Genomic DNA, 13763 nt, shown 5'->3' on the forward strand with positions numbered 1-13763 from the left:
GACCAGGCTATGGAAACAGAATTCTTTTCAGATACTGCATACACAAACAGGGCGGATCAGCTCTATAAGGCTGTACAGAGAGAACATCTATCTAACTATTCTAAAATCTGTTGGACATTGCACTCACAGATCTTTAGCAGGTTTCCTCTCCGGAGAACTCTCCAAATTCTAAGTATTGTGTGAACCATAGATCTACTCTTGAGGGAACCCTATGGTAAATTCTCATTACCATTGCTTCCAAGGAGCCCTGACAACTATGTGTTGCAATCGCGAAACGCACTGTATGTGTTTGCTTTTCGCAGTTTGGTCTTTTATGCAGTTGCCATTTGTTCTGTCGTGTTGATGTTTACGCATATCACTACGCAATATTGTCCAGGTCGGGTCTGTGTCTGTGTGTCGGGGGGTTTTGATCCGGAGACCGGTCCGTAGCGTGGGCTCGGCCGTAGATAGGCGTAGATAGCCGTATATGTATGTAAAATTCCATTCCATTTTTCCATTCCTATATTTTCCATTAAAAACAAGTCGACAGCTTTGTCTACTGACGTGCAAGTAAAAAATATGCATTTAATTAGCTGCAACAGCTCCAGGCAATTCCTAAACCGCTTCTCGCTGTGGTCCCCCTTCTGGATGCCGCTGGATTCCCCTCTCTGGCTGGCCCTGCTCCAGCTGCAAGTGTCACAATTATTTTATCTATCATTAATGACAATGTCTTTCTATAATTGTAGAGGCCCTCAACGAATCAACACCAACAATTGGATTTGAGAGGGCAATTCCTGCGCATTTAAAAGCACCGGCCGTGTATCTCCTCTGCTTTGCCATTTCTATAAATCTGGTTACAGATCTTATGAAAGGTTATGTGCAGTAGGAAACTCTATACAAAAGGCATCCCATGGTTGGCTGTCGATGAAAGATTTTCAGTTTATTTACATGCAGCTGCTGGAGCAGGCGGTGTCTCACGGAAGGGGCAGCATGTCGAACGACTCTTTAAGTTGTTAATTGGTTAGGTGATACGCTTTGTCTTATGAAATGATATATGTATCTGGAATATCCGGCAAGAGTTTATAGGGTTTCTGTATCTTATATTTTGTGGTTATTTAATGACAAAAGAAATCAAATAAAAGTTGTTTGTAAAGTGCTGTAGAACTTACTCCAAGAGTTTGCCTTCGGTCTACCCATATACCCCATCTAAGCCGTTGATTACAGGGTACATACGCTACAAACAATTAAATAAAATATATACTCTTAATTGGCCTGCGATGAGATATTGATACCTTTTTAAAAACCAAAGTATTTCAGCCAAGTGTTCCATAAATAATTTATGTTTTTTATATAGATGGAATCCCACAAGGTATCCGGGGGATAAGTGACATTTAATTTGGGTTTCCAGTTAGCGGTTCAGCGTGTTCCGGCCTTGCAAGGCAGGTTCATCGGGGGTCGTTCTCAGCTAAATAGTTTGACAAACTCCATGGAAAAATGGCAATTAACATTAGGTGCGCCTCATACATCAGATGGGCTGGGAATACTGGTGGTTGCTTACATGTGTGCCAGGAGTTCAAGGTTGAGTAAGTAAATGGAACCGAACACAAAAACAAAAGGTAAGCCTGGACAGAAATACTTATACAGAATAGAGGGAAATATCTACTGAGAGTCTACTGGAATGGACGTCATGCAGCAGCGCGCCTCGTACAGCTGCTTGCGTTTCTCCCTGGCATTTTCTAGCCTCAAAAGTGAGTTTACGTCTCAATACACTATTTTACCTCTATAAATTCAGAAAAAAATTCTCTTTAAAAGTAAAATTTGTTTAAAGATTTAATCGATTAAATGAATATTAAGGTCCTTGCAAGATAAGAGTACAAATCGGTTCATCGGTCGGGGATATCGAATCTAGTTTTAGAATTATGCAGGCTCGACCGGTGGTGTTTAATAGCTGCGCCCGAAGAGCGTGTAGAACTTGGGCTTGTTGGTGCAGCCGGGATGGATGCACAAGTCGCTGGCCGCAATGGGGGCTGGCTGGTCGAAGGGTATGCACAGGGATTTGGCACCCATAGAGGGAGCACCGGGCTCGGCCTCCTCGTCCCGGGCACTGTCCGCCTTGATGTTGTCCTCGCAGGGTGTCTCGCCGCAGAAGGGCGCCAGCAGGATGTTCTTCTGCTCGAGGAAGACGCAAAAGTCCGACCAGCTCTTGACGGTCTTCGTGTGGCTGGTAAGATCCGCCTGTGCCTTGGCCAGCATGCTTCCGTGGATGGTCTCGAGGAGAGCGGGGATCTTCTTCTCCACATCGGCCAGGGGCAGGGTGATCTTCTCGCCGGTGTCGCGACGCACGGCCACCAGCTGCTGGGCCTTCAGGTCCTTGGGACCCACCTCGAGGCGCAACGGCACTCCCTTCAGCTCCCAGTGGTTGAACTTCCACCCGGGCGAGTAGTTATCGCGGTAGTCGCCCTCGCAGCGCACACCTGCACCGACCAGTGTCTGTTCGAGCGTCTTGCAGGCATCCAGCAGCTGAGCACGCTCCTCGTCTTTGGTGTTGACGGTGATGCCGCAGGGCACAACGATCGCCTGGATGCAGGCCACATTGGGAGGCAGCACAAGGCCCTGGTTATCAGCATGCACCATGACCATCACACCGATGGTGCGGGTAGTGATCCCCCAGGAGTTCTGGAAGACATACTTCTTTTGCTGCGTTTCCGGGTCCTCGTAGACGATCTCGAACATCTTGGAGAAGTTCTGCCCCAGATGATGGCTGGTGGCGCCCTGGATGGCACGGCCCGAAGCAGATATGAAGGCCTCTACGGTGGTGGTGTAGTCGCCGCCCGCAAACTTCTCCTTCTCGGTCTTGCGGCCCTTCACCACGGGTATGGCCAGCAGATGCGTGTAGACCAGAGCATACAGATCGAGAATGTCCAGCACCTCCTTGACGGCCTCCTCCTGGCTGGCAAACGCCGTGTGCCCCTCCTGCCAGAGGAACTCGCGGGTACGGAGGAATGGCTGCGGATGCTTGAATTCCCAACGCTACAAGAGAGAAAAGAGATTAAAGATTAGGGGGCTTCTACTATAGGGAGGTGTCATCCCACTTACCACAACATTGTTCCACTGATTGAGGCGGATGGGTAGATCTCTGTAAGACTGTATCCACTTGGCGTAGGCGGGATACATCACAGTCTCGGAGGTGGGACGCACGGCAATGGGTTCGGCCAAATCCGAATCGCCAGATTTCGTGACCCATGCCACTTCGGGGGCAAAGTCCGCAATGTGCGTCTTCTCCTTCTCGAGTACCGCCTTCGACACGAAGATGGGGAAGTAGCACTCCTTGACGCCCATGCGCGTGATCTCGGCATCGAACCACTGCTTGATGAACTTCCAGATGGCAAAGGACCAGTGGCGCAGGATGTAGCATCCAGACACATCGTAGTACTCGATCATCTCGCCCTTGGTGATCACCTGCGAGTACCAATCGGGCAGATTCTCCTCCTTGGTGGCCTCAAGGCCCAAGCGTGTCTGCTTCTTGGCACCACCAGATGCATCTGCCGCTGGTTCCTTCTTGACAGGCTTGGCCGGCTTCGGTTGCGGCTCCTTGGGCGCCTTTTTCGTAGCTCCACCGCCGCTAGCGCCTCCACGTCCGGCCACGGGGAAGTCCGTGCCGTGGACTTCCTTGTACTTGGCCTTCAGAGCCAGCAGCTTGGCCACTTCCGCATCCACCACCTCCTTGGATGCCTTGCCACCCTTCACCGCTCTCACCTTTTCACCCTGGGCATTGATTTCCAGTGTTAGCTGATCCTTGGCTGGGGATGCCATCGCCGTGGGACTAGCTTCCTTTTTCACGACTGCGGGCTCTGCCTTGGCGTCAGGAGTCCAATCCTTGCCGCTCAGCGTCTTGTATTCTCTTTTGAGTGTCAGCAGGGTCTGCACTTCGGGTTCAATGGCGGCCTTCACTGCCTTCGCCGACTTTAGTTGACGTATCTTGTCGCCCTGGGCCTGGATCTTCGTCGAAACGGAGGCAATGTCGTTCGCAGAGTCTCCTCCCGTCAGGTCGACTGTAGCCACTGGAGTGGTAGCTGCAGCTGGTGCCACAGTGCCTGGTTTCCAGTCTTGTCCCGTCAGCGACTTGTAATCCCCCTTAAGGGCCAGCAGCAGCTTGACTTCTGGTTCCACCAGTGACTTCTCCGACTTGGCTGCTTTTAGATCACGAATCTTGTCGCCCTGCTGTGCGATCTTCGTCAGCAATGTGCCCACTGCTGGGGGGGGAGCCGGCTCCGGGAACTTTTCCAGCTTGACTTTGACTGCCGCCGGGGCTGGAGCTGGGGCTGTGGTGCCTGGCTTCCAGTCGGTGCCAGTGGCTGCCTTGTAGTCTGCCTTCAGGCCGAGCAGCGTCTTCACGGCTGCTTCGATGGTGGCCTTATCGGCTTTGGCTGTTTTCAGTTCTCGTACTTTGTCGCCTTGGGCCGTGATCTGGGCTAGGATGTTCCCCACCGAATCGTTGCCAGTTGGAGCAGCAGCAGCAGCTTTAGCTGGTGCTGGAGCGGGTGCTACAGTGCCTGGTTTCCAGTCCTGTCCGGTAAGGGATTTGTACTGAGCTTTCAGCTCTAGAAGCACCTTGACAGCAGCCTCAATCTCTGGCTTGGCCGCCTTTTTGCCCTTGAGGTCGCGCACTAGTTCTCCCTGCTTGACTATGCTGTCGTTGACGGATCCCGCGTCGTTGGCATTGGCCGTCGGAGCAGTAGTGGAGGCTGGGGTAGGTGATTGGCCTGGTTTCCAGTCCTTGCCAGTGGCTGCCTTGTAGTCCGCCTTCAGGCCGAGCAGCTTTTTCACCTCAGCATCGACTTGCTCCTTGGCGGCCTTCTTAGTCTTCAGTTCACGCACCAAATCGCCTTGTTGGCCAATCAGTTTGTCCAGTTCCGCAGCCTTGTCGTTTGAGGCTCCAGCGGATGCAGGGGCACCAGGAGAGGATGACTTTTTCTGTAAGGTAAAGAATTGGCTTTAGGTTTCACCTTTCACAAGTTTGTTTTGTATTTTGGGTACGTCAGCAAGCGGGAATGGAATGCATTAATGAGGCTCTTTCTTGGCCACGATGCTTCTTCTTCCGACGCGTACGGCGGCTCGTGGCGATCGCAGATACCTGTTTACTCCGACAGAGGGCGGCACATAAATGGAGAGTAAATTGGAGATAGAGAGAGAAACAGAGAGAGAGATCGCAAAGGCAGAGGAAGAGCGACAGGTAGAGCAGGTCGCTCTTTGAATACTCTAACACAGGAATGGATTAGATGAAAGATTTTAAACCTAAGACAATCTTTTTTACATTAGTTTTGCGTGTTATGAGAAACAGACAATGGATCATAATTTATTTCCGATAGTTACTTTAGGATACAGCCAACAGTCAAGTTAGATAAAGTAAATCACTTTGAAGATCATCCTTACTTGGGTTTATGCACATTTGAAAGTCTAATCATATGGGGCTATAAAGCGATCGTTCCAAGAACTCCCCAATCAAATGTCCTTCGATAACATTCAGTATGAAATTAAGGTAGACAGCCATAAATAAATGGGACGTACTTCCCAATGAAGAACTGTTCTGAAAACTATCTATGGGTTGCTATGGGAAGCAGCAAGTTTAAAATATACTACTCCTATCCTGCCAATCGAAGAGAAGGGCCCATCTTTTATATAAATTTTTAGATCTTATTATAAGACAGACAGACCACTGGCCGGGAAAATAATTCTATTGCAAAACACTATTAAGTATGGGCTTAAAATTCCTATAATACGAAAGAAGAACACAAATTCCCCATAGAAAGAAATATCTCTTATTCTACCGCTATGTGCAGTACTCACCCTTGTCTTGGCATCCGCAGCATTGACCTTCAGGCCAGAGCTGGGCACATCCTTGGTATGGCCATCGGGAATGGAGAACAGGATGATGGGCGAGGGGACATTCGAGTAGGGGCTGGGCGGAGCATAGGCATTGTCCACCTTGAAGAAGCCACGACGCTGCAGCTGGATGATGTCGCCCTTTTTGCACTTCTTCAGCTCGGGATCGCCCAGCATGGCGACCTCGTCGCGTGTCTCGTGTCCAATATACTGCTTGAAGTCCTCGTCCTTGCCCAGGACAGCCTTGCTGATGATGTTGTCGAAATAGACACAGAAGGTGGGTGGATAGGCAGCGGGGTCGGATTCCACCGCCAACCACGTCAGCTTGAGGGTCTTCTTGAAGTCCTTGTTTTCCAAATTGAGAGCGGCATCCACGGACGTGATGCTGCCGGAGCCATCCTTGTGGACTTTCTTGATTAGCAGATTTCCCCAGTTGATGAAGGTGGCATTCTCGCCCTCCTTCAGGGCTTCGGCATCCACGTAATCGATGTAGATACGTGGGCCAAGGGTCACAGTCTTCTTACCCAGCGCTTCATCCTTGGGATGGACAGGCACTTGGATCTGCTCCTCCATGGCCCCCGCCACATTCACAATCACACGCTTCTCCTGCTCGAGGGCCGTGTAACGGGGAGCAATGGGATCGATCAGCTTCTTGTTGAACGCCCAGATCTTATCCCAATTCATGAACACCACGGACTTGCTGCTGCCCTGGGCAATGATAAACTCCCTGAGGCCCTCGACGGTTAGACCGCGCCGCAGAATTCCACGCACTGTGGGGAAGCGAGGATCATCCCAGCCGTCCACCAATCCAGAGTCCACGAACCACGTGAGCTTGCGCTTCGACAGCACCGTGTTGGTCATGTTCAAGCGACTGTATTCCCAGATGTACGGCTTGCGCAGCTTCAGCGCATCGATGAACCAATAAAACTGGTCATCGCGATCGTGGTACTCCATGGTGCGCAGCGTGTGGGTAACATTCTCGATGGCATCGACTATGGGGCAGGCAAAGTCATATGTTGGATAGACCCTGCAAGAGAGAAGGTACCGGTTTTTTAAGTGTGATTATAGCGAAGATCCTCAAGGAAGATACCCACTTGTATTTGGTGCCTGTCCGTGGATGCGGTTCGTTCTTGCAGCGATAGATGGTGGGATCACGCATGCAGCCATTCGGCGAGGACATGTCGATCTTGGCCCGCACGCAACACTTCTGTCCGGCCTCCGAGCCATTGACCATCTCCTGCCACAACGACAGATTCTTCTCTACAGCTGTTATCGGGCGATACAAAGGATTACTAGCCTACAAGTGATAGTCGATTCCTCCACTTACAGTTGGATCGATTGGCCGACTCCACGCGCTGTTCGCGCTCCAGCTTCATCTGCTCCGGCGGTGTGTCGTCCACATATGCCTTGCTCTCCTTCAGCAATTGGACGCAGTAGTCCAGCATCAGATCGAAGTAGTTGGAGGTGTGCGTGAAGACATCCGGCTTGATCTGGAGCAGCTCCAGGTCGCCAAGAATGACATTCTCGAACTCGACCGTCTCCTTGGCCGGATTGGTGTCGTCGAAGCGCATGATGAGTGTGCCCTGGAAGGCCAGGGCGTAGTACTGATTGAGCAGCGCCGCCTTGGCGTGTCCGATATGCAGGTAGCCCGAAGCCTCTGGGGGAAAGCGGACAATAACCTTGCCCATCTCGGCGCCGGGAAGATCCACAAATTTGCCCTCCTGCTTGCGCTCTCCGCTCTTGGCAGGCGTCTGCTCCTTGGAGGCGTTAGGACTGCGCTTCACACGCTTGGCCGATGAGCGGGCCCCCTCCGGCAGCGACTGCAGCACCTTCTGGATCAGAGGCTGGGCAGTGATCAGGTCATACCAGCGCTGGACATGCTGGGGAATGCCCTTGGAGGCGAGGAACTCATAGCGCGAGTGCATCTCGTTGAAGAGGGCAAAGTCGGCGATGGTCAGCTTGTTGGCCACCAGATAGGTGACCGGCGCAATCGACTTGTCCAGGAAGGACATGGCCCACGAGATGTCGTCCTCGCACGTTAGCGAAAAGGACAGCCAATGGTCGATCTGTGTGCGCTCGATGGCCGTCTCGCCATACAGCTTGTAGTCGGGAGCGGCACGGGCCAGGGCGCGCAGAACATCGTTGTTGGAGTGGCACTCCAGCAGGCGGTTGTCCGGGAACTGCAGAGAGGTCTCCTCCTTGCTCCAGACTATCTCCACTGGCACCGTTCCGCTGATAAGATGCGCCGTTGCCAGCCCACCTGCGGATGTTCGCAAATTAATATCGAATCATAAAAAAACTGATGCAATAACCCCAATAACGAATCGGTGATAATTTTGTACATAAATAGAATTTGCGGTGCGTTCCGATATAACCTCACAAAGGGCACAGAGGTTGTTTGTGATACTCGATACGGCTTCGAAAAACACTTACTTATAGGCGGATTGTTGATGTTTGCTTTGAGCTTTATTGACATATTCGCTTGCAAATTAAATTCGATTGATGAAATTCCACGGCTTAAAAACGGCACGAGTACGGCCAGCTGCTACACCATAGGGATGGACAATAGTGGCAACTAACCGATCAATTTGTGTTCATCAACAAGCAGGGCTGACTTAAAACCTTGTTTTATCCCAAATTCAATAAATGGGAGTACTTAAAAGTAGTAATCTTGTAGAGAATTTATTTACCATTGGGAAAAAACTACGTGGGTAGTTAGCCAGAAATATTCAACGGAATATTAAATTTGCTTCACATGTTTTGCTAAAACCTTGTTTTTAGACAAAATCCATAAAACGAGTCCTTAAAATGAATCAGCTATATGGAAAATTAATTCTCTAATCGGATAAATTTATATGTTCAGGTATGAAAGTCTTAGCTAGCTAGGAAAATCAAAATCGAGCTATAATCCTTGACGGAGAATGATTAGCCCATTGTAGACAAGGAGGTATTTTAATATTCCACCAAAATTCCAAAATAATGAAAATTGAATTGTTTTAGCGTATTTTTTTTTTAGTTCATAGGATAGATCGAATGCATCTACAAGAAGAACTTACAATCAGTAATATTTTTCGCCATTTACCTCAAGTCGTGGAACTGTTTAAAAAGAGGGGGCTTAAGTGGGCTAAGTTCGTTTTCTTATCGGTATATTTACGGTATATTTCTGCGGGTCGGACGGTATATTGATAAGGCCAGGTAGACAGTGTGCATGAAAAAATACTATTTTCCTGTTAAATTTTAAGAGAAAAGTGGCCGCAAATATAAACACACAAAGGCCTAGCCCCAAGGAATGGTAAGGTTAATAAAAATATAGCGTACAGTACATAAAGAATTTAAAAGAGAAATCTTTGGTTTTCGTGTTGTGTTTCTGGTGTTGATGTTGGCTCATTTGTGGCTCAGTGTGTGTGTGTGTGTGTTTGATGACTGTGTCAGTGGGAAAAATTGTGGCTTAAAGTATATAAAAAATTAATGACTGCTGTAGCAAATCGATGATAATCCTACTCCCCTTCGCTGTAGATGCTTTTCATGCTGCTGTTCAGTCGGCAGGGCAAGCTACGGCTGCAGAAGTGGTACATGGCCTATCCAGATAAGGTGAAAAAGAAGATCACCCGCGAGCTAGTGACCACGATACTGGCCCGCAAGCCCAAGATGTGCTCGTTCCTGGAGTGGAAGGACTGCAAAATCGTATACAAGAGGTGCGACAATGGGATTTGCTTCTCCAAAGGCATCTCTGACTGATCCTTTTATTTTTATTATTTGTACAGATATGCCAGCTTGTACTTCTGTTGCGCCATCGAGCAGAACGACAATGAGTTGTTGACCCTAGAGATCATCCATCGCTATGTGGAGCTGCTGGATAAGTACTTTGGCAGCGTAAGTGCCATTTTTAGAGACCTGCCATCAAAGAAGCACTAAAATTTGGTTGATTTTCTCATAGGTTTGCGAGCTGGACATCATATTCAATTTCGAGAAGGCGTATTTCATTCTCGATGAGCTGCTAATTGGCGGCGAGATCCAGGAGACATCGAAGAAGAATGTACTTAAAGCGATTGCCTCACAGGATCTGCTACAAGAGGTCAGTACACCCGAGACATATGATCTGTAATGCCTAGCGGTTGTGTCGAATCTATATATACATATGTATATATGTATATCTATATACTATATATATGCCGGATATTGTTAATTGTTTTACATATTTATCGATCGCTGGTTTTTAGTTTCGTTATCTTGTTAGTGTTTGTTTCCATCTATATTTACTATAAATGCCTTTATATGCCATTCATTTCCTAAAAGCCTGTTGCAAACCCGAACCGAATCATTATATTACCTCATATATGCATATCATGGTTCTCTATCTCTCTGTCTTCTTATTTACTATTACTTACTTTTGTTTCTTTTGTTTCTCTAATTTGTGCAATCGAAACTAATATCTTAATACACGTCTGTACACAAAAACCAAATCTAACCAACAATCGCAAGAAGCAAGAAGAGTTCTTTTACTCGCTGCAATAGTCCTAAGATACGATTCCGTCTGTGTGTGTTGTTCATTTTTGTTTATACCTAAATCCTAAACATTGAAGATATTGTAAAGCACACACAAGTTGTAAACGCCTCGAAAATTGATTGCATGCCTCAGTTGCGTGCCACAGACTTGCCCTCCGCCGAAAACGAAACGAATTGTGAGAATTTTTCAAGAGTTATTTATACAGTATTGAACTTGCCATAGATATCGCTAAACTATTGTACGTACAACCTAAAAGCCAACGTAGTTCCGTCCACAATTGATTGCCATTTACCTACCTACCTACCGATTAGCGGATTACCGGATTGATCTGTAGTCAATTTTGTGTTTTTGTTAGCTATAAGAATATCGTAATTCTAACGTTGTAGTTTGGATTGTTTTGCATGATCTTTAGTAGTTTGACAGTTTCCTATACTAACTAGACATACCGTACATCCAATAATTTTTGTATACATATAAGCCATATAACTGTGTAACCATTATACCCTTTCTCTTGTTATTATTAACGCTTTCCCTACCCGCCACTGCATAAATCGATGTAACACCACCACCAACCAACCAACAAACCAACAACAATCGCAGGACTTCAATGAGTATCTGAACTAGATGAAAACCCCATACCATACCCAAAAAAAAACAAGTGTAATCTCTCTATGTAAAATATTTACTATGTCGTAGAGCACCTGCCCCCAAAGGGGTTGTGTAGTGGAGTGTCTAGGTCAGATCAGTCGAGCTGTATATATACATATATGTGTGCAACATATGCAACGCTTCTTTCCCCTCTCTGGCCAAAATCCCTGCGCTGTGATGTTCCGTGTTCTCTTGCATCGCCCACTCACCACTCGCTCACTCACAAATGTGCCGTGAAAATCGGAAAAACAACAAACAACATATACCACCACTCACAGTACACATCTGATACTACCACTGAAACTACATACTACTGCTACTACTATTTCTTCCATCTACTCTTCTCGTTCTTATTGTTCTCTCTATTCTGTGTACTCCAGGACGAAGCCGTTGAGGGCACTTTAAGAGATATTGGACTACTCTAAAAGACAAATTCCGTAGAATCCATGTAGTTGATATTTAAACAAACAAACACAACGCACACGAAAGCACACACGAACAGCAATCCTCTGAACACACACATGCACACAGCACTCTTTTGACACTTGCCCACCATTGCTCCTCGATGTGTATGTGTATATGTGTGTGTGAGTTGGGGCTGTTGTACAGCACTGAAACCCTGAAGAAGAGGGAGGCAGCAAGGGAGGCTCCAAAGCAATAAAATCCAACAGAGATAAACAAAACCAAGTATAAATGATAGTTATTCCCATGGCAAATACTGCATACATATATTGGCACACGGTTCCTACACATCTATTGGTTGATTCTATCGATAAGAATATATACACACACACACACGCATATACATATGTAGATCCTACAGACAGGCAAAAAGTTCATGCAAAACACCTCAAACTCAAAACTCACGTAGAGCCATCCAAGGTTACCTACCGATCGATCATTAAACTCAATCCAGCAATTGAATTAATATTCCTCGTCTACTATATATATACATGAAAGATCATTCCAAATCAGTCATCAAATGGGCAATAATTAAATATTAGAGAGGGGATATATGCAATACTATTTTTACCATAGAAAAAAGTAAGCTTTAATGTGGAACATGAAAAATATATAATTGAAACAAAGAAATTAAATAAAAAGAATGTAATATTCATCCTTTAGTGCTAACTGAATAAACTATAGTCTATATACAATATATATATCTACAATATATGGTATCTGTTTATGTATGTGTGTTGTACGTTTTAGCCAAATTTTCTGTGTTTTTGTAAAACTTAAAATAAAAAACAAAAGTATTTTTCCAAAAGATAAAAGTACTCGTATACCACTATGTCTATTATGATGTATGGATAATGGTAAGAACTTTGAGCTGCCGATCCAGAGTCTTTAGTATATTATTTTATATGTATCGTATATCATTTTTTGAGTATTCCTTTTGATTGAATTGATGTTGTTGCTGTTGTGTCACACTGACTGCTCTCTGACCTTCACTCTCCACTGTTCTCCACTGTGTTTCTCTCTCTGTTTCACTCTATTATTCTCTCTATGTCTAGGCTTAGTGCACCCTTTTGGTGTCGTCCTGTTGTTTTAGTTCTTAATCTGTCTTTTATAGCATATTTTTGTGGGCTAGCCAACAGTATCGATGCTTTTATGATTTGATTTCTTGGTACATCTCCCCGCTTCAGCTAAACCCGAACCAAAGCCAAAACTGAAGTAAAGCCTTCTCCCTTTTACAGGATGAGACCCCGCAGAGTTTCTTCGATGATCATGGCCTGGGATAAGTTGGCAGGTCCATCAATATATAACAGTACTTATTTTGCCTTAAAATGTATGCGTGTATATGTATTCAAATCTAACCTTAAAAGTCCGTCAGTTTTTATAGATTATACTCCCTATATCGCTTGGCAAATACAATTTGCAAAAGTACATTTTACACCCCTACCCCAATAAAAAACACACACACATTCATACTTTTAAAAGATAACTTAAAGGATAAGCAACGCAAAGCAAAGCGAAATAAAAGGAATAATCGACGGTGTGCTCAACTCTAGAGATATAAGATAAATCTGATGAAAAGACACCCTATACAAAATATACCACATCCATATACCAACTACATATATATTCAAAAGTAAATAATAAAAAAAAAACGCCCTTTAACTACTGCATTTTATATCCAATTGCAAAATCAAATAAAAGTCGTATCGAGTGTAACTGTTTCCCTGAGTTTGGTTTTTTCCCCCCGCAGCAATATGGCCACACTCTTGGGGGTGGTGGGAGTGGGGTTGGAGCCAACCTCTAACAAGTTGGCAGCACCGGCAGCAGCCAACAAATTGTTGATTACATTTGTATTCTCTCTCTCTCTCTCAGCACACGGGGCGGAGAGAGCGGGAGCGGGAACCGGGAGAGACACTTAACATTAGAATTGGATTCAGTAGAGGTGATTCCTATACCAGGGTACATAAAAGGAAAGGTAACAGAAGTATTAGTAAACGTTGTCATCCAAAATATTATTGTTATTATTTTTTATTACCCAATAATACCCACGGATGACAGTTTTAACAGCAGCTATTTTTCAGTCATTTGTACCTGTGAAAATACAATTTCAGGCGACGACCTAAATAATAGATAGTTATAATACAATGGATTACATTTTATATGGAGGTACATGTTTTCTCTGAATAGAATAGCGTTATATCATTTCTTATCATGAATCATGATCATACATGCCAAATAAGAATGAAGAAAGAAATGCCTTCAATATTTTTCAACAGACAGTATT

The 13763-nt window shown here is 45.8% G+C and overlaps 2 protein-coding genes across 9 annotated transcripts; one reads left to right on the plus strand and one right to left on the minus strand.

Annotated features, from left to right (window-relative positions):
• Positions 1 to 1783: 1783 nt before the first annotated feature.
• On the minus strand, positions 1784 to 8434 carry LOC108156134 (bifunctional glutamate/proline--tRNA ligase). The gene is made up of 6 exons (XM_017287446.2): positions 8296 to 8434; positions 7190 to 8122; positions 6957 to 7128; positions 5827 to 6889; positions 3076 to 4953; positions 1784 to 3009 (listed from the first exon to the last, which is right to left on the minus strand). Exons 1-6 carry the CDS (start codon positions 8336 to 8338, stop codon positions 1921 to 1923), a joined length of 5178 nt encoding a protein of 1725 aa, XP_017142935.1. The 5' UTR covers positions 8339 to 8434; the 3' UTR covers positions 1784 to 1920.
• A 601-nt stretch (positions 8435 to 9035) lies between these two features.
• Positions 9036 to 13141, plus strand: LOC108156952 (AP-1 complex subunit sigma-2). 8 transcript variants are annotated; one of them, XR_004471926.1, is made up of 6 exons: positions 9036 to 9154; positions 9379 to 9557; positions 9627 to 9735; positions 9800 to 9937; positions 10348 to 10544; positions 12718 to 13141. XR_004471926.1 is itself a non-coding variant. In XM_033389316.1 (6 exons), exons 1-5 carry the CDS (start codon positions 9152 to 9154, stop codon positions 10991 to 10993), a joined length of 453 nt encoding a protein of 150 aa, XP_033245207.1. In that variant the 5' UTR covers positions 9036 to 9151; the 3' UTR covers positions 10994 to 11029; positions 12718 to 13141. The 8 variants fall into 8 exon arrangements, 7 of the variants coding, with proteins under 7 accessions (XP_033245207.1, XP_017144212.1, XP_017144215.1 ...); XM_033389316.1 differs by lacking the exon at positions 10348 to 10544 and adding an exon at positions 10970 to 11029; XM_017288723.2 differs by lacking the exon at positions 10348 to 10544 and having other exon boundaries at positions 9036 to 9159.
• The last annotated feature ends 622 nt before the right edge of the window (positions 13142 to 13763 follow it).

The sequence above is a fragment of the Drosophila miranda genome, chromosome 2 (genome assembly GCF_003369915.1).
Source record: "Drosophila miranda strain MSH22 chromosome 2, D.miranda_PacBio2.1, whole genome shotgun sequence".
NCBI classification, from domain to species: Eukaryota; Metazoa; Arthropoda; class Insecta; order Diptera; family Drosophilidae; genus Drosophila; species Drosophila miranda.